This window comes from Alligator mississippiensis, chromosome 6, assembly GCF_030867095.1.
Source record: "Alligator mississippiensis isolate rAllMis1 chromosome 6, rAllMis1, whole genome shotgun sequence".
NCBI classification, from domain to species: Eukaryota; Metazoa; Chordata; order Crocodylia; family Alligatoridae; genus Alligator; species Alligator mississippiensis.
In genome coordinates, this window is record NC_081829.1 from 14642504 (window position 1) to 14668855 (window position 26352).

A 26352-nucleotide genomic window follows, 5' to 3' on the forward strand; every position below is an offset into this window, starting at 1 on the left:
GGACACCTGCTAAACCCAGTAAAGGAAAGGACCTACCTAAATTCAGTAGAGTAAAGGGGTAGGAATCCATTAGCTTTCAGAATGGAGTCCTTTTTCAGCTGTTGATATTGGCAGCACTGCTGCATGCTGGAATGTATTTAGGTGTCTGGGGTTTATTGCATTATGCAAGCAATCTGGGTAATTTTAGAATTGCAAAAAAATATCCAGTTCCCATTTCTTTACATTGAGGAAGACTATTTGTGCTTGTATGAAGGGGACTGTCCAGGGACAGAACATGCAAAAGTGCCACCCCCCCCCCCGCCGCTTTTCTTTATTACAGTAATAGCAAACAGCTACTGGTCTTTTGCCCAAGGTTAAAGCATTCTGCATCACAGCTAAAGAGGCCCAGTGCTCAAAAGTGCTAAGTGGATTCCAAGATACTTATCCATACAAAAAGCTAGGAAGTTAAGCCCCATCTTTTGTCCTGAGAGAGTAGATAGGTGCATAGATGGGGAAAAAATGGAGAGATGGAAAAACAACGCAGAAGGTATTTAATACCTGCCTTAAGGAGAAATCAAGGATCATAGCTCCATCCCAGAACCTAAATATCCTTGCTGGCAGGGCAGTGAATCAGAAGAGTCTTTCCATGTGTAATCAGAGATTATATCAAGGGTGGGCAAAATGCGGCCCACCAGGCCCTTCTGTCTGGCCCCTGGGGCCCCTATAAAATTTAGAAAATTAATATTAATCTGCCCCTGGCTGCCTGTCATCCGGCCCTTGATGGCTTGCCAAAATTCAGTAAGCGGCCCTCTGCCCGAAATAATTGCCCGCCCCTGGATTATATTCATTCCTGCATGAGGAAGAGATCAGGAGAGACGTTTCGTGGGCTCTTCCCATTCCAAACAAGCACTTCCAAGTGCAACAAGCTACGTGAGGAGGAGCCCCCTGAACTTTCTTGAAAGTGGGTGCCAGGAGGGCACCAGTTCCTAAAACGACCTGGATTATTTTATTTTTCAATTTAAGATGTATTTTACCTGATGGTTTTATTTCTGCTTACGTGGCAAGAGAAGGGAACTTTTCCCATTACTATAAAAGGAAGATCTGAGCGTGATCCTTCACTCGTTCATCTTGGTTTTACCTGGAATTCAGTCGAGTAACACTAGCATAAGGCGGGCATAACAGGGTGCTGCATGTGCTATTCGCACAGAGCAGTAAATCCAGTTCATATTGAAATTTATTGCTTCTCGGTGCTGCGTTTGAATGTGCACCTGGAACTGCAGCACATTGAGCTGGGTTGGAGCATCCCCAGCTGGCAAGGGACCCTGGGGTTCATCCTGCCAGCTTGGGGCTGCTCTGACCCGACCCAATGTGCTGTGGAGCAGCTGGCTGGGGCACAAGGATGCTCCAGTGTGAGGCTAACCAGCAGGCAGGACCCACACTGAAGTACCCTTGTGCCCCAACCAGCCCCATCAGTGTCTACATGTGCATTGCTGCAAACTAAATGACTTAGCTGTATGATAGCACTTGTATTTACCAGTTCTAACCTGTGGTGAAGTTAATTAGTGCCCTGCGGCCTAATGGGGCCGCACATGTAAACGTTAAGACTTTACTACAGAGCTAATTTGGCAGCTGTGCAGTAAATGTCTTGTGTAGAAGTGTCCACAGAGTGCAGAGCCAAGCTCATATTTCTGTGAAATCCACTGATCGGTGTCACCAACCAGAAACATTTTCATGAATATCCCTCCTCCCGTTCCCATTTCCTTTCTCGTCTTCTTTTTCTCGTCTCCTCCTCTTTCTCCTTTGCTCTTTCTCCGTCTCAGTTAATTCAGGGCCTTGGCGCACGTTCAATTGGTGCCATTCTACATTTGTAAAACGTTGTGCTGCAGCGAAGTGGGGAGGTAACAGGAGCAGGCACATGTTCATGTTTTTGAGTCTGGGCCTGCACTGCTCATACTACACCACTGGAGGGATACTGAGCAGATGTTCTAGCACACCTCTCTGGGTTGATTTCTGAGCATAGTGCAGAAGAAAGTGTTAATTGCCTGCCTGGCTGACATTGCCCACACCCCTAGCTCCTGGGGGAAACTGAGGCATGGAGGGCTGGCAGGCTTACCAAGGATGCAGGCATGGTGGGGCTGGAGCACTCAGGGAGAGATTGAGTCTCAGGGGGGCTGGAGGGCTCAGAGTGGCTAAATTGAGGCTTGAGGAGCCAGATCGGTGGTGGTAGGGCCCCACCTTGCTCTTTCCCTGGATAGACTCCAAGTCCTTTTGAACAACATAGGCCAGTTCATGGCTTGTTGGGTCTTTTAAGTGTTCATTTTTGCCCCAAAGCAGTGAATGCAGTTGGGGAATAGTACCTTCTGAGATGCTGGAGGGTAGCATTGTCTCTGTGGAGTGCACACCCCACATGTTATATGTTACTATAAAAGGCATCACCCTCCTAAGATAAACCTCAGCTAAAAGGGAACAATTTTCTGACTTGTTGCTCACAACTGCAACATCACAAATGGTTTGAACATGCGTCTGTCTGCACTTTGGAACACTGCAAATGGATTAGGAATGGTACAAATTGAACTTGTGCCAAAGCCCTCAGTGAATCAGATTTCTGTTATGAAAAGCAATGGCCCTTGGCTGAGCTTTAAGCTTTTTTCTACACAGTAGGAACATGTCAGCAGGACACAGTAAAATACATGCGGGGCTGTCCCAGGTCCCACTTGTTGAAATGTTCCCTGTGTAGCAAATCCAAACTACTTCCCATGTGGGAATGGATTAGAGTTACTCTAGCTTTGAAATGCTGACCTTGCTGTTGTTCCTGTCTGTGCCTATCTATTGTGCTTTCAGGACCAAGAAACGAAATGGCATAGAGTGAAGATTCACAACCATTGGAAGCTAATGAGCAGAGACACATTTTGGCTATCATCATTTTTCTGTTTTAAGCTTTGCCCCATAACAAAGCTTCCCACAGATGAAGTGATTAACTCGCCGATCTGGTTGCAGAATGGATTTCCTTTCAGTGCAGGAAGTTCATGTGGTTCTTACTAGAACTGGTTGAACTATTCATTTATAATACTACTTTTTTATGAACGCCTTCAGGAGTTTGCACATAATTCCCCCATCGATTCCTAACGCAACTGGTACTTCTAAGGATTAACTCTGTAATAGTCATCCTGTTGGTTACAAGCTGTTCATTTAAACTAGTCAGTGCATATGTTGTGTGACTAGTCATGTAAGTCAAATGATCATCGTTAAGCTTTCTGGTTAGACAGCTGAAACTTCTTAAACAAGGATTTGGGTTCATTAGGGTGATATCTTTTATCAGGCCAACTGCATAGTTGTGATAGTCAGACAAGCTTTCTCATGCCAAGACATTCTTCATCAGGTCTGAGCAGTAAAAGTCATAGACTATGCTGTGCTGGCTTTTATTTCTCAGACCTGATGAAGAATGTCTTGCACTTGAAAGCTTATCTAGCTCCAACCATACAGTGGGTCCAATAAAAGCTATCACCCTAAGAAATCCTTGCCTTTTGCCAGGACCAGATTACTGACCAGGTAGCACAGGTAGGGAGGAAAAAGGGAGGCAAAAACTACACAGACCCCACACGCATGCTCACTGGGAGCTGCCTTAGGAATCTGGGCATGTGCAGAAGCAAACAGGGCAGCTACAGCATGGATAAGTGCCACTATGGGGCTGTCTCTTGTGCTCACCTTTGCCAGGTCCCAGGTACATTACAAGAGAGGGTGACAACATTTAGTTTGCCTGGGGTGGCAAAAATCCTTGCACCACTCCTGCTTCTCTCATTATTCCTGTACCATTATGGCTACAGCATCACTCTAATACTACCGTACTTTTTAAACTATGCACTTCTCAGTATGATTCTTTCGAGATATTATCATATTTACTAAAATGCACACCACTGTACCCCAGTATTTGACACCCACTGAATATTTGTGACCAGATAGTAAGACCCCCTGACTCAGAATCAACTGAATTAGGTTATTTTTCTCCTTGGAGCAGGGAGGCTTCTTGCTGTGTGGCCACATCCAGCTTTGACAAAACACCCCGTCTCCTGCAGGCAGGCACAATCAAGCCTTACATTTAGCTCTGTTTTATTTTCCTGTTGCTCTGATATGTTGATGGGTGGCAGCGTTAAATGAAAAGCTATATTCAGTGAATGTGGTGTTCATCAGGTGAGAAACAGGGTGTCCTAATCTGACCTAGTGGAAAAGCAGGCCAGGAATGCTGAATTGAGTCACTGCACTTCATGCAGGTGTCTGAAATCACTAGGCACTAACCACGGGGAACTCACCTACTGAAGTTGTTTAGCAAATATGTGAGCAACAACATGTTAATTTTCTTCATGCAGCCTGCCATAGAGGCTGAGAAACCTGTAATGTTGATATTCAAATAGCCCCCTTCAAGAGCATGAGCTTTTAATGACTAAGCCACTGCTACCTTAGGTGCATTCATGTTGAGCTTTAGTGACACCCAGCGGCTGTTCCCTACAGGCATCACCGAATATAGCTTACACTTTCTGCAAGCATGTTGTACTCCCATCATGTAGGGAGGGGTGAGGACATGCTTAGCCTAGAATGCAGCAGAGATTTACTCGACATAGTGCAAAACCTGGGCACATAGCAACAACCTGGCAGATTTTAGTTAAAGCAGAAGATAAAGATTAGGTGTTTTCAACCTGTAGATTGTATTTGAAATAATTCTCTACCTAAAATACAGTAATGATTACTGCACTAATTGTGCTAGGCCTTCTGCAGATATGCAGGAAAAGCCCCTACACCCCAAAATCTCAAAAAAATTAAATAAAAGTGATGGTAGTGGTATGGGGGGGGGGGTGAGAGAGTGTGTGGGAATGCAAAGGTCTTTTTTGAGAAATCCTTGCTTTCTTATTGTAAAATCTGAAATTCTATCAAAATTTTAAAGACAAATGTTAGCCGCCTCTAGATATGACAAACCCAACATCGGAAATAAATGGCAGCGAGGAGAAGGGTGGTTGTAGGCTAAATAAAGGAGGTAGCTTATCTCTTGCTTATCATTTGGCAGCTGCTCATGACAGAGAACACGTTTGGCAAAAATACTAGGTCATGGAGGTAAAATGGGGCTTATTCATGACCATCTTAAAGATAAAGAGAAGAAATGTGGATCTGAAGCAATGGAGATGGGGAACCAGCATAGGGGTGTGAAAAGACGGGGTTGTGAGCATAGGTGGATCTAGGATTTTGAAAAGAGGGGGTATATAGGTGTGAATGGTACCACAGAGGTAGCTGCAAACTCTCAGGCGTTCAGCGTCCCCCCTGCAATCTTGATCCATGCCATGGCTGCCTCCAGCTTGAGCTGCTCCACCAGGCATGGCCTGGTACTCTGGCTGGAGTTGGAAGTCCCAGTGTCTCCCACTGTCCCAGACCCTCCTCCACACAGGTACCCAAAGCCTGCACCCTCCATAGCCCAACAGCTCCCCCAGCTGCCCTCTTTCCTCCTGCCAGATCAGCTGGTGCCTTGGCCACAGAGCCACTCTGCAAACTGGCCATTGTTCCAGGAGGGCTCAGCAAAAGGCATGGACTATAAAATGAGCTACTTCTCTCCCCACCCTGCAACACCCAGACCCCAGGCCAGGGAAATTCAGGCTGCACAGCCTGAGTACATCCATGTGTATGTACCCTCCAGGCACGGGCAGGAGCGGTGGGGCAGAGTACAGGGGTGCTGTAGGATGGTTTTGTCTTGGCCAAAAGCAGGGGATGTCACTCCAATATCTACTCCCCACAGTCCCCTGCTGGAGGAGAGCATGAGTGGTCCTGGGTCTCTCCACATCCCCACCTGGGGCTGTCCCCAACCACGGGACAGCTTGCAAGTCCTCCCTTCCTGCACTTGCTTCGTTCTTCCTAGGTGTCCCCCACCAGCTAAGGGGCTCCAGCTGTGCCTCACCTACATGCCTCCCATGGTCTAAGCTCAATTCCCACATGGCTTCTACAGGGGACCCAGGTATCCACTGCTGCAGGGAGATGAAGCCACCAGTATGGACCATGTCACACATTACACTTAGTGGGTGTATTTACACGTGCCCCCCATGGCACAGTTGTTACAGCACCATCATTTAGTACTTGCTTTTGGAAGTACCAAATGATGGCGCAGTAACACTCACTACTGCACTGTCTCAGTGGCACACAGTTATTTTTAGATGCTATGTTACCATAGCAATGCAGTATAATGAGGTAGCTCATAACTATGGTGACGTAGCATTAGTATCACAGTTTGTGCCTGCTGACACTACATTGCTGTAGCCATGAGCTATGTAGCATCACATATAGACGTGCCCAGTATGTGTTAAATGCACTTAAAACACAAGTGACCTCATGCTGAAGCAGTAAAGCATGTGCTAGCGTGCTTGCATCCTAGCAGAGTTACCATCTGTTGTACAAGGAGTATCTCCAAATCATATTTAGTAACGTGTGTTTGACTATTGCCAGACTACTCCACAGATATAATATAAGCAATGATGACATCAGTCAGGGACCCTTCTACTGTATCAAGCCTCCAATGGGATGAGGAAAGCCACACATCAGGAGGAAGGATCCTGGATCCTTGGGGATAAGAAACAGGGTGAAGACAAACACAAGAAATACCTTTAATGCATAAAAGTTCACACAGAAGTACCCAACCAGGCAACAATAAAAAGTACACATGCTTTAATATTAATGCTGGAAATCTAAGATCAAAGGTGGGGGAACTGGGATGCTTAGCAGTAAATAATGGTATTGATGTAATAGGTGTCTCTGAAACTTGGTGGAATGAAGAAAGTCAGTGGGATGCTATAATACCAGGATACAAATTATACAGGAATATTATTATAGGAAAAGTATACTGTAGCATTCTACATCAAAGTCTGGACTGAATCAAATAGGGTTGATTTTTCAACTGATAAGAGCAGTACCATGGAATCTTTATGGATAGAAATCCCAGGTGTCAATTAAAAAAAAAGTATGTTTGGGGGTATACTATCAACCCCAAGACTGGGACAGCAGAAGTGAGCGAGAAATGCTAATGGGGTTGAGAGAGACCGTGACAGCAGAAAACATGGTAATAATGGGGGCTTCAACTGTCCACAGATAGACTGGGTGAATCTAGCATTAAGTTGGGATGCAGAGACTTCTTGAGCAGTTAGTTGTGGAATCTACGAGAGAAGAAGCCATTCCTGACCTAGTCCTAAGTAGCGCACAGGATTTGGCACAAAGTGTAAGTGTTACTGAGATGCTTGGTGACAGTTACCACAGTGGAATTAGGTTTGATGTCCACGTAGGAGGGGAGACAAGAAAATCTACTACTGTAGCCTTTAATTCTAAGAAGGGGGACTACACCAAAATGAAGAAGCTAGTTAGAAGTCAAAAGAGGCCCCTAAGGAGGTGAAGAACTTGCAAGCATGGGGAAGAACTTGCATGGGGACAGCTTAAGAACAACATATGGGAGGCATAGAGCGAATGCATTCAGCAATTAAAAAAATGGAAAGTGGACCAAAAGAAAGTCAGCATGATTTAATGGCAGAGTTGAAGAGGCAATAAGCAGAAAAAAGGCCTATTTCAAAAGGTGTAAGTCAGTTCCTAAGGGGGAAAATAAAAAAAGAGCCTAAACACTGGCAAATCTAATGTAAAACTGCAGTAAGACAAGCTAAGAAAGAATTTGAGGAGAAACTTGCTAGAGACACAAAGGTAACAGTAAAAATTTCTTCAAGTATACTAGAAACTGTGGACCTGCCAGGGAATCACTTGGGCCTTTGGAGGATCAAAGTGTTTGGTGTTAAAGGGGGGCTAAAGGATGATGGTGACATTGCCATTTTTTTCATCTGTCTTCACTGTGGAAGATGTTTGGGAAATTCCCTCAACAGATCCCTCCTCTCTAGGGACAAGTCAGTGGAGCTGACCTAAATTGGGGTCTCTGTAGATGAGATTGTAGAGGCAATTGATAACCTAAACAGTAGCAAATCACCACGACCTGATGACATTCACCCTAGGGTCCTGAAAGGAGCTCAGATCAGAAATCTCTAAACTTCTAATTGTAGTATACAACCCATCACTAAAAACAGCCTCAGTACCAGAGGACTGGAGGGTTGCCAATCTCACGCCCATATTTAAAAAAAAGGCTCTAGAGGGGATGCAGGGAAAACGATATTAAAAAAAAAAAGATTTGTTCTGCACATGGATGAACATTACTTACTGGGGAGGAATCGACACAGCTTTGTCAATGGGAAGTCATGTCTCACCAAGCTACTAAAGTTCTCTGAGGGTGTCAATAAGCAGTTGGCTCAGTGTGATCCAGTTGACCTAGTATATACAGACTTCTTAAAGTCCTCCATCAGAGGGTCTTAACAAAGTTAGGTAGTCACAGAATTACAGGGAACATCCACTCATGGATTAGAAATTGGCTCAAAGATGGAAAGCAAAGAGTTAGTATAAATGGTCAGTGTTCAGGATGGAAAGAAGTAAACAGTGGTGTCTCCCAGGGATCTGTGTTGGGACCACTGCTGTTTAACATATTCATAAATGGCCTGGAAAAGGTGGTGAGTAGAGAGGTGGCCAAATTTGCAGATGACACTGCAGCAGGACCACACCCCAAGGGTGGCCGTGCCACCCCCTAGTGACCACCTGGCTCCTGCCTCCCCATTCCATCTCCTCGGGGTGCCCTCCCTTTTCCTTGTCTGTCACGCCTTGCTGGATGTATTGTGCTGTTAAGGGAGGCTGCCCCAGGGTCCCCAAGTGAGCTCTTGTTCACCTTGTCTGGCTGGTAACCCTTGGGCATTATGTTATAGCCTTCTGTCCCTCTCAGTGCCTCAGAGCACCAGTTGCCTTATGGGTTGTATCTGTGGTCTCCTTCCCCCCCTGGAGCCATGCCCATGCCTTGTAAATGCCTTGCAAACGTTATTCCATGTTCAATGGAGGGGGCGCCCTGGCCCCAACACAGCTCTCGGACTTCAAGCCTTGAACCTCTGTCTGGGCCTCAGCCTTCCCAGCCTTGGCCCTTTTATTCTGGCTGTCCCCCTCAGCCCAGGTCCACTACCCTGGACCTTGGCTCCTAGGCTCCAGCTTTGTCTTGCCCTTGCATGCTCTGGGCCCCTGTGCACTCTGGGTCCCTGGCCTCTTTCTCCTGCACTCTGGGCCAGCCTTCAGCCCTCAGAGTCCCTGACCCCAGGGTAGACTGACCTCACTGTCTGCCCTTTGTAGTGTCCACCCTTCCCCCCATGACTCCTTTCCCTTCAGGGAGCAGGTACAGACTGCTCACTCAACCTCAGGCCCTGGGCGTATGTACCCCAAAGCCTGACCCCTTCCTCTCCTGTGGTTTCCCAGCCACATGCAGGGATTTCCACTTGGGCCTGATGGCCAGCTTGCCCTCCTTTGTTGCAGTAGCTGCCTCTGCTTTGTGCCGCAGCCAGCTGCTCTCCCCAGGGGCCTTGGCCCCTCTTGCAGCCGCAAAATTATTCAAAGTAATAAAGACCAAGGCAGACTATGAGGAACTACAGAAGGATCTGACATTGAGTGAGTGGGAAATTAAATGGCAGGTGAATTTCAATGTAGATAAGTGTAAAGTGATACACGTGGGCAAAAATAACCTAAACAATACCTACACTACGATGGGCTCTATGTTAGCTGTTACAACACAGGAAAGATATCTGGGTGTCATTTTGGGCAATTTGCTAAAAACATCAGCTTAGTGCTCAGCAGCCATCAAAAAGGCAGACAAAATGTTAGGGATTTGTAAACAAAATGGAAAGTATCATTATGCCCTTTGATAAATCCATGGTGCATCCACACCTTGATTACTGTACCCAGCTCTGGTCCCCACACCACAAAAAGGATTTAGGAGAACTAGAAAAGGTCCAGAGAAGGGCAACGAGGGTGATTAGCAGTATGGAGGAGCTTCAAAGTGAGCAGAGATGGAAGAGGCTAGGCCTATTCAGTTTAGAAAAGAGATGCTTGGGGCAGCAGGGGGGAGGGGGAGGAGCATGATAAGGGTTTGCAAAATACTAAATGGCAAAAAGAAAGTAAATTGGGGTGTATTATTTACTCTCTCACACAATACAAGAACCAAGGGTTACAAAATGAAACTAGTAGGTATCAAATTTAAAACTAACAAAAGGAAATTCTTTTTTCACACAGCATGTAATTCAAGTGTGGAACTCACTGCCACCAGATTTTGTGAAAGCTGACAGATTAGTCAGATTCAAAAAGGGACTGGACAGATTCTTGGAGGAACTGAGCACCAGTAGCTATTGAGGTTGGGAGTTAGGGGTACAGCTTCTGAATCAGAATTTCCCAGCCCTTAAATGCTGGAGGCTGCAAATAAGAAAGGCAAGTGGAAAAAACTCTGATCATAGCCAGTTCACTCTGCCTTTCAGCATCTACTCTGCCAGTGTGTGACACAGGCTACTGGGCAAGATGGACCTATGGTTTGACCCAGTAAGTGTCCCATGTGACAAGACCATATGCCTCCCAGTGTACTACACAGTGGAAAGGGGGTGTAACTGCACCTCACACCCCCTTTGGATCTTCCCTGCGTGTGAGGTTAATGAGCTAGAAAGATGATCTTAGCAGTAATGTTTTGAAGGGACAAATGGGGAGGGTGTCAAGTTGCAGGCATCAAGACACAAAGATTATAGCTTGGACAGTAGTTGTGTCCTTTTTCTGTCTAGTTCACTCAGAGCTCTTTTATGCCCTTAGATTTAAATTGACTTATTTTCTGTGTGTGTATGTTTTCCATGCTTATATGTTCTTTTCCTGTTTTTTTTCCCCCCCAGGAACCAGTGAAGACCTATTCCATGATTCTGAAGGGAGGGAAGGATCTGAGCCAATTGAGGAGCACCAGTTTTCAGATTTGGAGGAATCTGATGATGATGATGACAATGAAGATGATGAAGATGAGGAGGGAGAGGAGAGCCAAGATGAGCCACCTTTAAAGTTGTCAGAAGTAAAACATACCACCCTTCCAATGCACTCTTCAGGGGGCTCTCCATTTTCCCACGAGGAAAATACTGGGACAGCATTGTCTTTAACACAAGATACTGTCTCCAGCAGCCAGCAAGTAGGTGGGGTCCACCAACCCTCTTCCTCAGGGCTGGAAACAAAATGGTCAGCAGACAGCAGTGGAATTGTTGTCTGCCACAGCTTCTTGAGTCTCCATAAGCCAGCTTTGACCTCCAGTGAACAGCTGGCTTCTGCTGAAAGGGAATCTGTCACAAGACAGCAGATGTCCTTAGCTATGGACCTGTCAACCTCAAAAGACACCTCCCCAAGAAAGAGGTGGTCTCCAGGCCAGGAATCTGGTGGTGGTGGCGGCAGCAGCAGGCCAATGCTAGCCAGAAAGCACTTGTTAACCAAAAATGAAACTTCACCTAAACGTTTTTCACCCACTGGAGAAATGTCTTCACTAAGGTGCTTGTCTCCAGGGAGAGGGATGTCACCTTGTCAGCGCATGTCCCCAAGGAGGGAGGCATCTCCACTGAGATGTGTGTCACCAAGACTTGAGCTGTCTCCAAGCAGGCATCTTTCCCCAAGAAGAGACTTATCCCCAAGAACATACCTCCCGCCAGAGAGAGAAGTCTCTCCTGTGAGGCATTTGTCTCCAAGCAGAGACATGTCATCAGTCAGATATTTATCACTGAAGAAAATGTTGTCTCCAGGCTGTTCAGATTCCCCGTCTAGGTATCCATCCCCAGGGAAAGAAGACTTGCCTGGTAGTAGCAAATCTGCAGCAGATGACAAGGTTCAAAGCTCATTAAAAGTCCAGCATGGAATGTTATCTTTGATGCCTCTACCTCACAGGTTCTTTGGCAAAAACATAGAGCTCTATGAGTCCAAATTGGTAAGCACTACTTATTCTTCTGCGTTCATAGTCCACGGTCATTTTAGTAAATTCTTTCTCTGATTGCTTTTAATGAATGCTATGCACTGGGAGGCGCTACGTGGACTGCTCTGAAAACTGTTGTCCTTTCCTAACATATAGGATGGGGAAAAGACAGGCTGCAAAAATTTACTACTTCATATGAAGGGATGACATCAGAGGGGGTGGGAGGATTTTTCACTTTTTGACCTAATCAGTCCTTGGCCTTTCTGCTGAGACACTTAATGGAGGCCACTTAATGGTGATGGCAGTTGTTGCTTTGTGGTAGTGACACGTGTCCTTTGGGAATCTGAGACCACTAACTTAATGCTCAGGAACTGCCATGAGATTAACCACGTTTATTTGCTACTGATCTAAACAGATTTGGACCAATGAAAAGACCTCGGGCATTTATAGACATGCTTTGGGAGCCAGGGGGGAGGGGAGTGCTTTAATTAATCTGAGAGCCACAGTAATTAAAGCACCTGGAGCATCATGTGCATCTCCCATGCTGAAAAATGGTGGAGGGGGGTGCTTGAACTAAAGCTCACCAAATGAGCTTTAGTTTAAAGCGCTGCCAGCATTTTTCAGCATGGGGATGCTGATACATGTGATGCTGGAGACTGCTGGAGCACATTCATTTCCATGCTTCAGCAGACTTGATTAATCGAACCTGCTTCAATGCCCTGCAGCCTCCTTGCATGTGTATAGCTGCCATTTATAGATTCATAGATTCATAGATGTTAGGGTTGGAAGGGACCTCAATAGACCATTGAGTCCGACCCCCTGCATAGGCAGGAAAGAGTGCTGGGGTCAGATGACCCCAGCCAGATGCCCATCTACCCTCCTCTTGAAGACCCCCAGGGTAGGGGAGAACACCACCTCCCTTGGGAGCCCGTTCCAGATTTTGGCCACTCTAACTGTGAAGAAGTTCTTCCTAATGTCCAGTCTAAATCTGCTCTCTGCTAGCTTATGGCCATTTTTCCTCCCTAGGTGCAGCACTTTGCATTTCTCCTTGTTAAATCGCATTCTATTGTTTTCTGCCCATTTGTCCAACCTGTCCAGGTCTGTCTGTAGTTGTTCCCTGCCCTCCGGTGTGTCCATTTCTCCCCACAGTTTTGTATCATCCACAGACTTGGACAGAGTACACTTCACTTCCTCGTCCAAGTCACTGATGAAGACATTGAAGGGTATCGGTCCAAGGACCGAGCCCTGCAGGACCCTGCTGCCCACATCCTTCCAGGTCGACCACCACTGTCTGGATTCAGTCAATTTGCCACCCACCAGACTGTGTAATCATCCAAGTCACAGCCTCTTAACTTGTTCACCAGTATGGGGTGGGATACCGTATCTAAGGCCTTCCTGAAGTCTAAGTAGATGCTGCCAACCCCTACTCCTGCATCCAGGTGTTTTGAAACCTGGTCATAAAAAGAGACTAGATTAGTCAGGCATGATCTACCTGCTATGAACCCGTGCTGGTTTTCCCTCAGCATAATTTTTCCTGCTGGGCTCTTGCATATATGAGCCTTTATAATCTTTTCAAAGACTTTGCCAAGGATGGAGGTGAGACTGACTGGCCTATAGTTGTCTGGATGTCCCACTGTTAAGTACCAGATTTCCAGCTAGGTCCACTTGGTTAACTGTTGAGGAATATTTATTCAGATATCTCTGATTTCATCTTACTTGCTCCTGCAGCACAGCTTAATACCTTCCCCATTTGGTCCCCACAACAATTAGTCTTGCCTTTCCTGAGCACATCAACCCCATGAGTAAAGGAAGCTAGCATATTTCTTTCAGAGACATAAACCAATCAGATCTTTTGGTTTGTCGATGAATCTCCCACCTCTATTCCTACCAGCATACCCTCCCATAAAAGCAAGTATATATCTGACTACCCCATAAATTGCGTTGGTGTAAATCAGACATTATGCTACTGGCTATTGTGAAACTGGTGTAAGAGAAAGCTCAAGTCTGTAAAGACAGTGCTGGAAGAAGAGAGGCCTTATAGACCTGCTGTTGTAATAACTGATCTCAGATACAAGAAACACCTCCCTCAACATGTTCCCCTCTCCCCCCCACCCATGTGTATGATAACAATAACCTTATTTCTTTCTGGCATTTTCAAACAAATTTAGGCTTTTATTCCATTTTCTTTTATATCTGTAAGCCCTGTCAATAGGTTTAAGTCCCAAGCTTCCACTCTCTTTAAAGCTATTTCAGTCTGCTACAGAACAGTATCTTAGGACAAATCTTTGTGCTACAGGAAACAAGATAAATTATTATATGAGTCTGACATGCACCCACAAAGCAGATATTAGCATCCTGGTCCTTCAGATCCCCAAATTTGGATTCATTTAAAGAACCTCCCATAGCTAGAACTAATAACAAATGTCTATGTGCCTCTCTGGGCAACTAGTAGAGGACAACATTCAACATACCAGCATCTATTCGACACGTCAAATACCTAAGTGAACTTAGGCATGTAAGTGTGATCTTATTCCACCTTTATTATAGTTGTTTTTCAACCTGCTCAAGTTCCTGAAAAACACATGTGAACAGGCCTGCTTTTGTTACACACCAGGCACATCTACACGAGGCGCTATGGTGCAATAGCAACAAGATACTGTGCCGTAGCTCATTGCTACTGCACAGTAGCATTGCCAGGCACTAACCACATGGCGATGATACGGTGCAGTAATACCAAGCTACTGTGCAGTAGCTCGTTGCTACTGCACAGTAGCATCAGGCAAAAACTATGTGGTGATGGTACTGCGTAGTAACACTGGTTGCTGCACAGTCCTTTAGTGCTTGCTTATGCCTAGTAGTAACTGTGTAGTAGTAACAACTGTTCAGTGGCTTGTGTAGATGCACGCACTGTCATCTTTGACTTCAAGGCTAAAGGACAGATTCTTTTTATCCCTCACACATCTCAATGTTAGGTATGTATCATTGCCCACACTAGCCTAGTAAGCACATGCTCAGCAGGGCTGTGCTCAGGCTGTGCAGCTGTCCAGGTATGCATACTAGCAAAGTGCTCTGACCACCAGTCTATGGGCTAAGTATTGGCTACAACTCTCTTCCTGAAGTTGGCCCATTATACCTTGCATGTAGTTCTTATGGATGAAAATGGATAAACAGCACTGCGAAAGTTTCTTTTTCATTGGGCGCAGGGGCCCAGGACAACCTCCTTTCCACGATAATACCCAACTCACTGAGCCATACACTTTCTGCCTTATGTGCTTCCTTCTGGCTCCACATTCCCTCTTCTATGCTGCCAACCTACAAGGTAGCTTCAAACTGTTTATAAAGGTCAAAATGCAGCACTACTACAAATATACCATGTGGGCATGTGAAGGGTAAATATGATCTGGCCGTATCTCACAAAAAGCAGAGATTGTGAGGAAGACTCATCCACCATATGTATAATCTGTTTTTCTTGGCCCCAAGCCAACGGGATGGAAGAGGATCATTGTAGGTGCCTAAGCCCACTTAAATGTCTAAGTGGTAAAACAGAATTGGGCCCTAAGTGAGTAACAATGCTTTTAGCAAACAAAATAATAACCCAAGGTCTAGAAATATGCTTATAATCTGAGAAGTGACCCTGTTTTCTTCTATATGTCTACTTCTTGTGCACCTGCACATTATCTCTGGTCACTACACAGACATATTTTTGGTCTTGCTTTCCCTGACAAACCAAAGCAGCTACGTGAATTTGAACAACAGCCTGTTCCCTCTTGCAGGTCATTACAGAGACTGTAACCTGTGTTCATGCAGCAGAATCTTTTTTTTTTTTTCTGGTAAGGAAGTAAAAAGCAGAAAGAATAGAGCTGGATTTTCAGACCTGAGGTGGAGTTGCCAGAGGTGATGGTCAGAAACATGGTCCATTGAATTACTTTAATCTGGAGTCACTGCAATGCAGTAAAGAATCCCATTGTATCATTTCTTCCAATGTTTTCATTAGTTAATAGTTTTATTACAGTCTGATATAGAGGCTCTAGTCATAATCAACATTCATTATATTAGGCACTTCAAACACACACAGAGACACAAAACCAGGTCTGAAGGGTGCTTGTTTAGACCAAGTTGCCCTTTGCTATACAGACATAGGCTAGAAGTGATGCTTCAGAGGGTACCTAACGCATTCTGTCTTTTCTCAAATCCAAAGTAATGGCCCATGTTATGACTTCAGAGACTGCATACACAAGGAAATGGAACAAAGTTGAGCCCTTCTTCTAATATCCCATTGCAGCCCCTACTGTGCCAAGATCCCAAAGCAATTAAATTAGGATTCTCAAACCTTCAGGTCAGGTTTATTGTACACACATGCATTTGTGCACACACACACACACACACACACACACTCCTTTTGGTTGGTATGTCTCATTTTAAGGATAAAGAACAGCAATGGTTGGTTATCTCCTTAGTTAACTGCTCCTTTCATTTATTCCACAGTTGAGACCCTAGTTCCACCTGTGAGAACTCCAGAATTTAAGGAAGGCACCCTTTGACTCAGGCAATTATATAATATCCATCCTAGATCAACCAGGGCTGCATTAGATCAGCCCTTCTTGGTAGCCTGAGATTTTCTACTCACACCCCCACCCCCCAGTAAGTTCCACACTGTAAGCCTTTAATGGAGGGTCTGAGTTTTAGCTTAACTAGTGCACAAGGCTTCTTGCAGAGCCCAGGGTCTGATTATTACACATGGCTTTTGCCCTCTCAGTTGCAGCCACCTGGATCATTTTTCCTCCTATTAGCTGTTGCACAGAACACCTCCTTTGCTACTCATGTTCTCTTTAAATCCACGTTGCAGCTTGGCAGTAAATTACCAAGAATTTGTAGGCCAAGAATTTGGGCTTTTATCTGCCATTAGTGTTACAGCACATTTATTTGTCCATTTACATCAACTGCTTTTGCTACCCATTTTCCCTTTTTACCCTCTTCCCCTCCCATCTCTTCTCACAGAATGAACCTCCTGGGACCACCCAGGTCTCCACAGGTCATTCAAAAGTGAGAATCTGTTCCATACAATGGCTTCTCAAATGCTATGTCCGGCCATGTTTTATTTGAATCACTTGTTGGTTTTTTTTACTTTCTCATCTTGGGAGCCCTTCTCAGTGTTCAGCTATTGCTCCCTAATTTATCTGTTCCATTTGCATAAATTAGAAATGTATATGAAAGAAAGATGGAGAGGTGAAAAAAAGAACATAGTAGATTTTTTAAATTATTGAATGTGAAGGACATGCAAATTAATTCATATAAAATATTCATATCATATATATTAAAACACAAGGTAAGCCAATTCATAACTTGGAACTGAAACTCAATCCAAAAATTAATTGCAGGTAGCGATTATTAAGATATGTTACTTTTTTAAAAGTCACTCGTTCGCTGCCACATCAAAGCTCAAATACAGAAATATAGAAAGCATAGTTCTTCCTAATGTCTTTTTAATCTGAATCAACCTGGAAGTACTAGAAATGACATGGGGAGCTTCAGAGAAGACTGATATAGAGCTATGTCTGAATGAAAACCCTGGTGGAGGTTTTTGGCAGAGCCAAATTCTGTGGCTCTGGCTGCCCTTTTCTCTGAACAGAACCTCCCAGTTGTGTGAGGTTTGCTTATTTCTTTATAGAACAATAAGTTCCCTGGAAGATGTTAAAACAGTGGTGCAGTTGGGATCAGAGGAATTTTATGCCTTATCCCAGATGGGCATGGCAGGAGGCATGATATTTGCAATGAGGCATAAAATTGTTCTGATCCAAATCATACAACCACAGAGCTACCCCGAGCCCAATCCCACAGATTGTCATAGACCCAAGACTGCCCCAGCAGGTTCAAGACACCAGGCTTTCTGGAGCCAGATCTGACAATCAGCTGATTGTTGGACCCAACCCAGACAGTCATAGGTCAGGATTGAGACCCCGGATTGTCTGGGACTGGGTCTGACAATCAGCAGCCCCAGGACCACCAAACTACATGTGTAGTTTTCAGATGTTCCAGGGCTCCAGGACCCCAGGATCAAGGGACTTCTCCCCCATCCTAGGGTTTCTTTGCCCTAGAACATATAAAAAACATGTGCTCAGCCGAGCTCCCCTGTGACCCACAATCTTATGGCCTAGGAAAGGCTGCCAGCTTCCTAGCAGGCCCTGGGAGCCTGGCAAGTCTTGCAACCCATTCCCTTGACAGCCCATTTTCACATCAGGACTGGGGCTATCTCAGTCCTGAAGTTGAGACCCGCCCTCCACATGACAGTGCTGACAATCAGCTGATTGTCAGCATCAGCAAATAAGTGGCTGGTGAGGCAGCCAAAGGAACAGTGCACCTTGAGATACCAAAGGACCCAAGCAAAGACCAATCACCCAACATGTCACTTTCTCAGTTGCAAACTACAAAATGTTTTACATATTTCAAGCAACATCTTTGTATCTAGTTGGTCATTTTTGTAGCTGGACGTTCTTTTTGGTGCAATAATTAGTTTGCATGTGTAGCCTGTCTAAAGTTATCATGCCATTAACCTGTTAATTCCACAATAAATGTAACGTGCCAGGTGCCTAAGATGTTAATAGAATCAGTGACTTGTTACTCATGCTGTGGATTGATGCTGCCAGCTGTACCACACTGACCAACCCTTTTTTTTTCCTATCAAATGCAGAAGATAGAACCAAGAAGCCCAACATGTTCACCTGGCATCACCCAGCCTGTCTGCTCCAGACCTTTGCAAGCGCCCCATGATATACATGTCCACACTCCGAGCCGAGTGGAAGAGAATGTCTTCAGCCATCTCCCGTTGCATTCACAGCAGCTAACAAGGACCCCATATCCTATGATTCCAATTGGGGGCATCCAGATGGTCCAGGCAAGGCCAAGTACCCATTCCAGTTTGGTGCCCAATTCAGTTGTGTCACTGCAAGCAGGATATTTTGCACCTGGTGGCAATGGAAGCAGCAGCTTCACAGAATTCAGCCAGGCTCAAGAACGGGGAAAGGAACCACAGATCCCACAAGAATCCTCACCAACATCGGTATCCCCAGCTGCAAAGATTTCAAAATACACACTGTCCCCAGAGGTTAAAAGCAGTGGCTACTCAGAAGAGAAATTGAGGACTAGTGAGCTTCAGCAAAAGACAGAACAGGAGGAATACAGGGTAAAAATGTATGCTGAGCCCAGCCACCCAGAGCAGGAAGGCTGCTCAGCTCCCACAGACAGTCTCAGCACAAATTATGAGCACTCTCCAAAGCCTTCAGCAAGTAGGGAAGAACCCTTGAAAAAAACGGGCAAGAAGCAATGTGGCAGCTCAAGCACTTACTTTGAATCATCCTGCACTTTCATCTCAGATTTCCCCACACAGACGTTGGACAGAAGTAGCAGCACTGGCTGTTTGTCAGAGCCCTCGTTGAGCCATTCACACTCCCACCAGTTCTCTGTCAGGAGAAGGAACCTCTCGGGAGAGCCAAGTCATCAAGGGGGAACCCGTAGGAAAAACAGTCCACACTTAGAGCGCGCAGATTTAGGTCAAAGACAGGTGGATGAGAATACAGGAAGTACTTAAGCCTCCATCCATCTGTTCCACCTGTAGGCTTCCTATGTAAAATCAACAGACATTTTCAACACTATTTCCTTTAGTATAATCATTGCTTATAAGAAGCACTCTAGTGTATGACCAAACCCATGGAAAATTCCTGGTTTTGTTTGTCCCAGTCTGGTATTATCTCCACATGTATGCAGTTACTTGTGCCTTTTTCTATACCTTTTGTTGCTTGAAATGTACAAAAATGTTTGAGGCTGTGAATATTTTTTTAGAGTTTTTTCGAAAGGGGTTTGTTAGACCTTGTCTTTTTTGCCATTTAGGTGTGTGTGTGTTAATATGGGCCTGAGAGATGCAGAAAGGAAAGTGTTAAGCAGTTTAAGGGGGAAGAAGATGCACTGAAAACAAAAATAAAAAATCTTTTTTATATTGATTAAATGATTAAAAAAAACCAAACCCTTGCTCCTGTGTACAGTAGTTGATGATTCATATTTATTACATGCTTTATTTAATTTTTGGCAAAGTGCTTGTTTTTTTTCTTGCATCTGGTTGCCTATCGTTGTGCTTTAAACAGTTGCAACTGCTTTACATTTGAAAATGTGTTTACCCTCAATTGTAAATAGAACTAGCACTTATTTTATGATGGGAGGCCTGTTAGCAGTGAAAGCAAATGTCACTCCAAAAAAACAAAAAAATCTCTCAAACACACCTCCCTTCCACAGAGCCCAGAAAAAGCACTTTTTTAAAAAGGGACAAAAAAAAAAAAGTTTTTCTTCAAAGTTTTAACTGCAAGAAAATAGGAATGTATCGAATGTAGAACCAGTGCTAGGAATGGTGTTTAATTGTTTTAAAAGAGCCATTCTTGTGCTTGCTTTAATATTGACATTCCATAATGGGCTGCTCTTAAAGCGCACAGTATAATAGTGCTGCCTTTTGCACCACTATAGCGAAAATCATGCCTGTGTCACCACAAACCCCTATTTTCTGGGGTTTAAAATCCCTCTATGAACATCCTCTCCTGTTGTAAAAGTGAAAGTAAAATGTCAGCCTTGCAAACCATTTCCTTCCAGAGTTTATTTTTTCTTCTGAGCCGTATCTTCCCCGCCTAAATGACTCCAGTCTGCCCTCCCTCCCATTTTTGTAAGTTAAAAGGATGCAGATATTAGCTCCTGCTTGTTTTATTTGCACACCTATGGCTTTGTAACTCACAAGTGGCTCTGTGTCTTGTTTAACTTTATTTATTTATTTAAACAAAACAGTTTCAAACTCATAGCCTATATTGTGTAGAGGGGCCTTTTTGGTATTGCATATAAAAAAAAGTGAAAATGGCTGAGTGGTTAATGTCTTGAAAATCAGCTTGTTTTGCATGCACAGTAACGTTTTCCATAGCAGATTTTTAAATATGACCATCGCTAGCAGAGTGATGGCTGCTACTGCCAATAGATATGATACCAAATGCGGAGAGATGTGATAGAGCCATTCCACTCTGTCGTGTTAAACACTTTTTAAACAGAACTGTTTGGTCCATGTTTGCCCTAATAGACAGCAGGCTCTTTACTATTTCAGAGTGTTTTCTGGTCTATGGAATCTGTACAAACATTTTTTAAACAAAACAACAACAAAAAAACCTTATATATATATATATATATATATATATATATATATATATATATATATATATATGGACCAGTTCTTTCTTCTTTCAGAGCTGTTCCAGTGAATTGGGTACATAATACACTTTTTAAAAAAAAATAAAATTACAAAAAATATATATAATCTTGAATGAGAACATATTTCCTTGCCAGACTTGATGAGCTATGAACTGTTCCCGTCTCACGGGCAAATAATATGGATTTTTTAATAATCTTCTGCAATTTTTTCCTTCCCTTTTAAAGGGAATTAAGTACAAGAGAAGACATCACAGAAATAACATTAAGGTTGTGACACTGACCAAAATAATGCCCACAATCCAAAATGTACTTGAATCTTCCATTCCTGATTAGTGCTATTATTTAATTTTCTTTTTCACTCTCCAGTTTTTGCACAGCTGTGACCCTGATCCTGCAATCATGCCCTGCTTTCAGACTCATGTCAAGCCTAGGACCTATGGACCCAGTTCAGAAAAGCATCTCAATTTGACAAAATCATTGTCTTATAAGGAGAGTTAGACATGTTTTCATGTGCTGTGAAGAATACGGATGGCCAGGGTCTTAAGAAGCCATCCTGTCCCTCCATGTTGAGCGACACCTTTGAATTTCCTGGCCGTTGCTGGGTCTTTCTCCTCTTTCCCCTTTGTCACAGTCTTAACATTATTTCAGCAAGGTATCTTTTGTATTTAATTGTTTTTTATATTGAAAGTGTACATAAGGAAAAAATGCAGCAGTTACACACTCAGCATTGTGGTTGCATTAAGTGCATTTGACATCACCTTTTGGGCTAGATCAAATTTACACTGTTTTATTTTTAAACCATAATTTAACCCTTAACCTGTCCGCACATCAGGATGGAAACAATGCAGATCCTGTTGGCTCGTTGCTTATAGTGATTTTATTCCTTTAGGTTTTCATAAGCTCAGAGCGAGTTGAATGTTCTGCCTTTTTGTTGTAACGTATGTATAAGCCACCAGCCAGTGCTGCAGAGTATGGACAGTGTGTGTGCGTGTGTGTACATGCACAGCCAAAAGGGGTGGCATTATGGTTGTGCCCATACCCTGCCCTGCTATTATGTCCTATGCACATAGTATTCCAGCCATGCCAAGGACTCATCTGCACAGTGTCTGATGAGTGTGTGTGTGTGTGTGTGTGTGTGTGTGTACAACAAATCAGAAGCAGAGGCAGAAACTGAGAGCACTTAAGAGTGGCCTGAATTCCCATTGTGATTAATTTACAGAGCAGCCTCTCAACAGGTATAACTGGGGTGGAGCTCTGCTTCATGCTCCCTCTACCAGATGCAGCAGGTGCCTTTGGCCTGCAAAAATACCCAAACAGGACCAGAAAAAGAACCCTAGCAATATTTAAGAACAAAATGATTGTTAGTTAATTAGCTTCTGGACCAGTAAGGACAGAGGGATCCCCAGAGAGGCATCATGACTTCTGGGTTTCAGCACTAGTTTGGCCAGCTGGAATCCCCGAGGTCTAATGCTAGCTCTGCTCTTAACCACAATGTGCCCTTGAGCAAATCACTTATCTTTTCTGGGTCATATTCTGCCCATGTGACCATCAGCTCCAGTGATTTAAATGGAGGTGCTCCTTTCTACATCAGAGATTAAGGTCCTGTCCTGTAAACATTGGGTACTGCACTTCCAACTTAAGCGATCACTGCTTTACTCAGTAGGAAGTCTTTGCAAGCTCATGTTCTGAATATTGCCCACTAGGTCTGCCCTACTATTTGTAATGTAAGATGATGGCTCTTGATTTACCTTCCATACACTTTGAGGAATTAATTAGTTAATATCTGTACAAGCACTTTGCAAATGCAATTCAGTCTATTATGTTCGATGGAATGTATTAATAATGCAAATCAGTGCATTAAAAACACAAAATTCAACTTTTCCTTTTCATTACCAGGTCAAAAAATAAAATAACAAATTTACTTTTAAAAAAAAAAAAGTCTCAGAGCTTCCTGCATCATTTATGATATTGGAGAATGGCCTACTGACAACCAGTGGGCTTTCCTTTTTATCTCATTAATAAATCAGACTGAATATTCCCCCGAGTTTCTTGCTTCGTGTGAGCCATTGCTGTACCTGCCCATGAATGCTACTCACTGTGGTATGGAGGTGCCCATGAGACAATCTCTCAAGGAAGGTGTGGTCCACATTATAAAGTAATTTGACTTTCCTTGCCTTCTAAGGGATAACCATGCAAAGTGGCAAGCATTATGCCTTCATCTAGTACAGCACTTAAGCATCAGCTTAACTTATGTATGTGAGCAGTCACTCTAACTTAAATGGGCTTAGAGCTAAGCACATGCCAGCTTCGCTAGAGCAGTGTTCATCACATTTCAGCATGGAAGCAAAGGGCCCTCTGGCTCCCAAATATATCATACTGCCCTGCAGTAGATAGCTATCAGCTCTAATTATGTACAGGATGTTGACCAGATACTCAAGAAGTACATTGGGAAATTCAAACAGTGATGAAGTAGCTGTGTCTTTTCTGCTATGCTTTTAAATCCATAGATAAGCATTTAGATGCAAACAGTCTGTTATTTAAAGGTACTGAGATCTCCCATTTCCTGTTAAAGTCAGCAGGAGATGAAGGTGCTCAATGCCACTAAAAATCATACCAGTTTTGCTGACTAAATACAACTTTATAGGGAGGTCATTAAATACTCAAATAGCTTTTAGACACCAAACTCCCATAGAAAATAAACAGGAATGAAGTGGCTAACTGACATTTGGACCTTTGAAAATCAGCCTCAAAGGACTCTTAACTCTAGGCAGTGGGATTTGATCATATGGCCACATTATAGTTAATTTTATTTTACTTGAAAATCTTCAAAAAGTAGATGCAATTAGATCCCTTTGTCACAATATTTTGTTATAAATCCTCAAAAATAGCATCTGAACAAGCAATGTACTTGGTCACATGGTATTACTGAATTCTATTTCTACAAAAAATTTGTACAATTTGATCTAGCCCTTTTACTGTCTTCTTGCGATATTTTTTTTTCATTTTATGACATAGTTTCATTGTGTGTTTTCCCTCTTTTTAAAATCTCCATCTATTGCACAGTATTTACACATACAAATATTGTAAATTATTTACACAAAAAAATTCAGTCCTGATGGCATAAAACCAATCTTTCATTACTGAAATATGATGGCACTTAAGATCACTTTAGTAAATGTAATGTAAAAATAATAATAATAATAATGTGTACACAAATTTAATATACATGGTCTCATGTAAGATAAATATTTGCCTTTTTTTCTAAAAGGTGTATGTATTCTGTAAGTGGAATAGTCTGTAGAAAGTTTCTATATGTTCTTAAAATGGCAATACATTCCAAAAAAAAGGTACTGTAAATATGTACAGAATACACTGTAATTTGTTAGTTTTGCCTGTAATTTTATTTTAACTCCAGTTTCTACACTTGCATCTTGCAATGTCTGTATGGTTATATCAGTGCAAAAAATGCAGGTAAAAAGCACAGAGTCTGATGTAAAAAAACAAGAAGAAAAAAAAAAAAGAAAAAATACTCAGTATTTGATGTTTGTGACCCTTATTGTAAATGACATCTGTACTGTGAATGAGAAGTTTTTACAAGTATAATATTGCCTTTACTACAACTCAGACTGTCTGCTCAGTCTGAGCATATTTTTAAAAAAATAGCATGTTGGAATAAATTTTAAAGTCCCAACATATCCCTATTTGCATGACTGGCAGTCTTTAATTTTTTCCTGTATATAATTATAGACTTGGGGTCTAGAATAACAAATAAATTCTGAATAAAGTAATGGAAGTGCCACTCAACACCCCAGAGAGATCAGCACTAAAAAATCCCCAAAGCGTTTTTACCGCACCACTTTAGACCAGCTTTACTACCATATTTCTCAGTATTTTGCACTTGAAATTTTGGAAATGATGTTGTAGAGTGAAAATTTTGCAACAGGGTAAATGCTAGGGATGAAATCTGGACCACATGGAAGTGAATGATAAGACCCCATTTGACTTAAATGGGGCTGGGATTCCCCCCTTTTTGGTTAGTGGCAGAAATGCACTATATGAACAAGATAATATGATGAATCATTCTGATTTTAAAACTCTGTCCCACTTTTGTTTTGAAAGCCTTAGACAATATTACAGCCTTTTTTTTTTTTTTTAACCAGGCAAATTCTCTCCCTCTGCCCAAAAACTACATTTTCTAGGCCTATCAAATCAGCCAGAAACATTTTAATCTGACCAATCGGTACATCTTTAAAAAATAAATCTGTGCTCACTGCTCTCAGGCACATTCTAGTCCAGCTAGGAGAAATTTGCTTTTTTGTGCCTGCCTGCATATGTAGATGCACAGGCCATGCCATGTTCTGCCCTCGGTTGTGTCAGGCATGGCAGGTTCTGGAGAGCCTTCTCTCCTGGACTTGCTAGCAGAGACAATCTGGGTAGTCAACTCCCACTGCAGACTCCTGCTGCTGGTAAGCACGGTGCACAGTCAGAATCTGGCGCACACACAAGCCTAGTGGATCAACTAATTGAATCCATTGCCAGGCCAGGACTGATCCCACAGAGCATTGCCTGAGGCTTTGTTTAAACCTCTGTATAATACATTGGTGGTTTTCCCATCTTTGGAAGTCAAATCAACTGTTTGCCTTCCTGATGTCCAGTTTAACAGCTGAGGTTCTGTGCAACTGCCTCTGTGCTTGCTTTCAGTCTGCTCTAGAGAGTTGCTCCTCTTCATCCTGGGCATGTCTGCCTTTCTTCTATTGAATGCCCTTATCCCTCCCCATTCAGCTGTACCTTAGCTAAAGAGTTAGGAAATGGTCCAGCTGTAATCGGTCTGTGGCACTCAGTAGGCCTGTGCAAGTAGGCAGCTATTCGATCTGGCTTCGGATCCAGTCGCTTCAGATGCCAGCGATCCGATCTGGAGCTCTGGACTGGGTTCCTGCTTCAATCCGACCAAAGCGGCTCCGAAGCTTCAGAGCCACCTCGGAGATCCAGCCATAGAGCATAATGGGGGACCAATGAAATATATATAACTTTGTTGTTTTTTTGTCCCATTTGGATTAAACTTGCAGATGTGGTAGCTTCTGCTGAGAGAGCATGAAACCTGTCAAGTTTCAAGAAGATTGGTGCAGGGGTTTGGGGGAAACTGTACCCCAAATTATTAAAAGCAAAACTCATGTCACGTGTATGTGTTACACCACAGTGGAGTCAAAACTGCAGGGATGGTAGCCCCTGGTGAGGCCACAAAGCCTGCCAAGTTTCAAGAAGATTGGTGCAGGGGTTTGGGGGAAACTACACCTCAAGCT

General features: G+C 43.4%; 1 protein-coding gene across 5 annotated transcripts in view; it reads left to right on the forward strand.

The window, feature by feature from the left end:
• Positions 1-24747, forward strand: part of HIVEP3 (HIVEP zinc finger 3) — a 512034-nt gene extending 487287 nt beyond the window's left edge. For all 5 annotated transcript variants that reach the window (XM_059729649.1, XM_059729648.1, XM_059729650.1 and 2 more), the window contains 2 exons: positions 10773-11836; positions 18510-24747. In XM_059729649.1, the coding sequence (XP_059585632.1) occupies positions 10773-11836; positions 18510-19406 (1961 nt within the window). In that variant the 3' untranslated portion in view covers positions 19407-24747. The remainder of the gene's footprint in view (positions 1-10772; positions 11837-18509) is intronic.
• The last annotated feature ends 1605 nt before the right edge of the window (positions 24748-26352 follow it).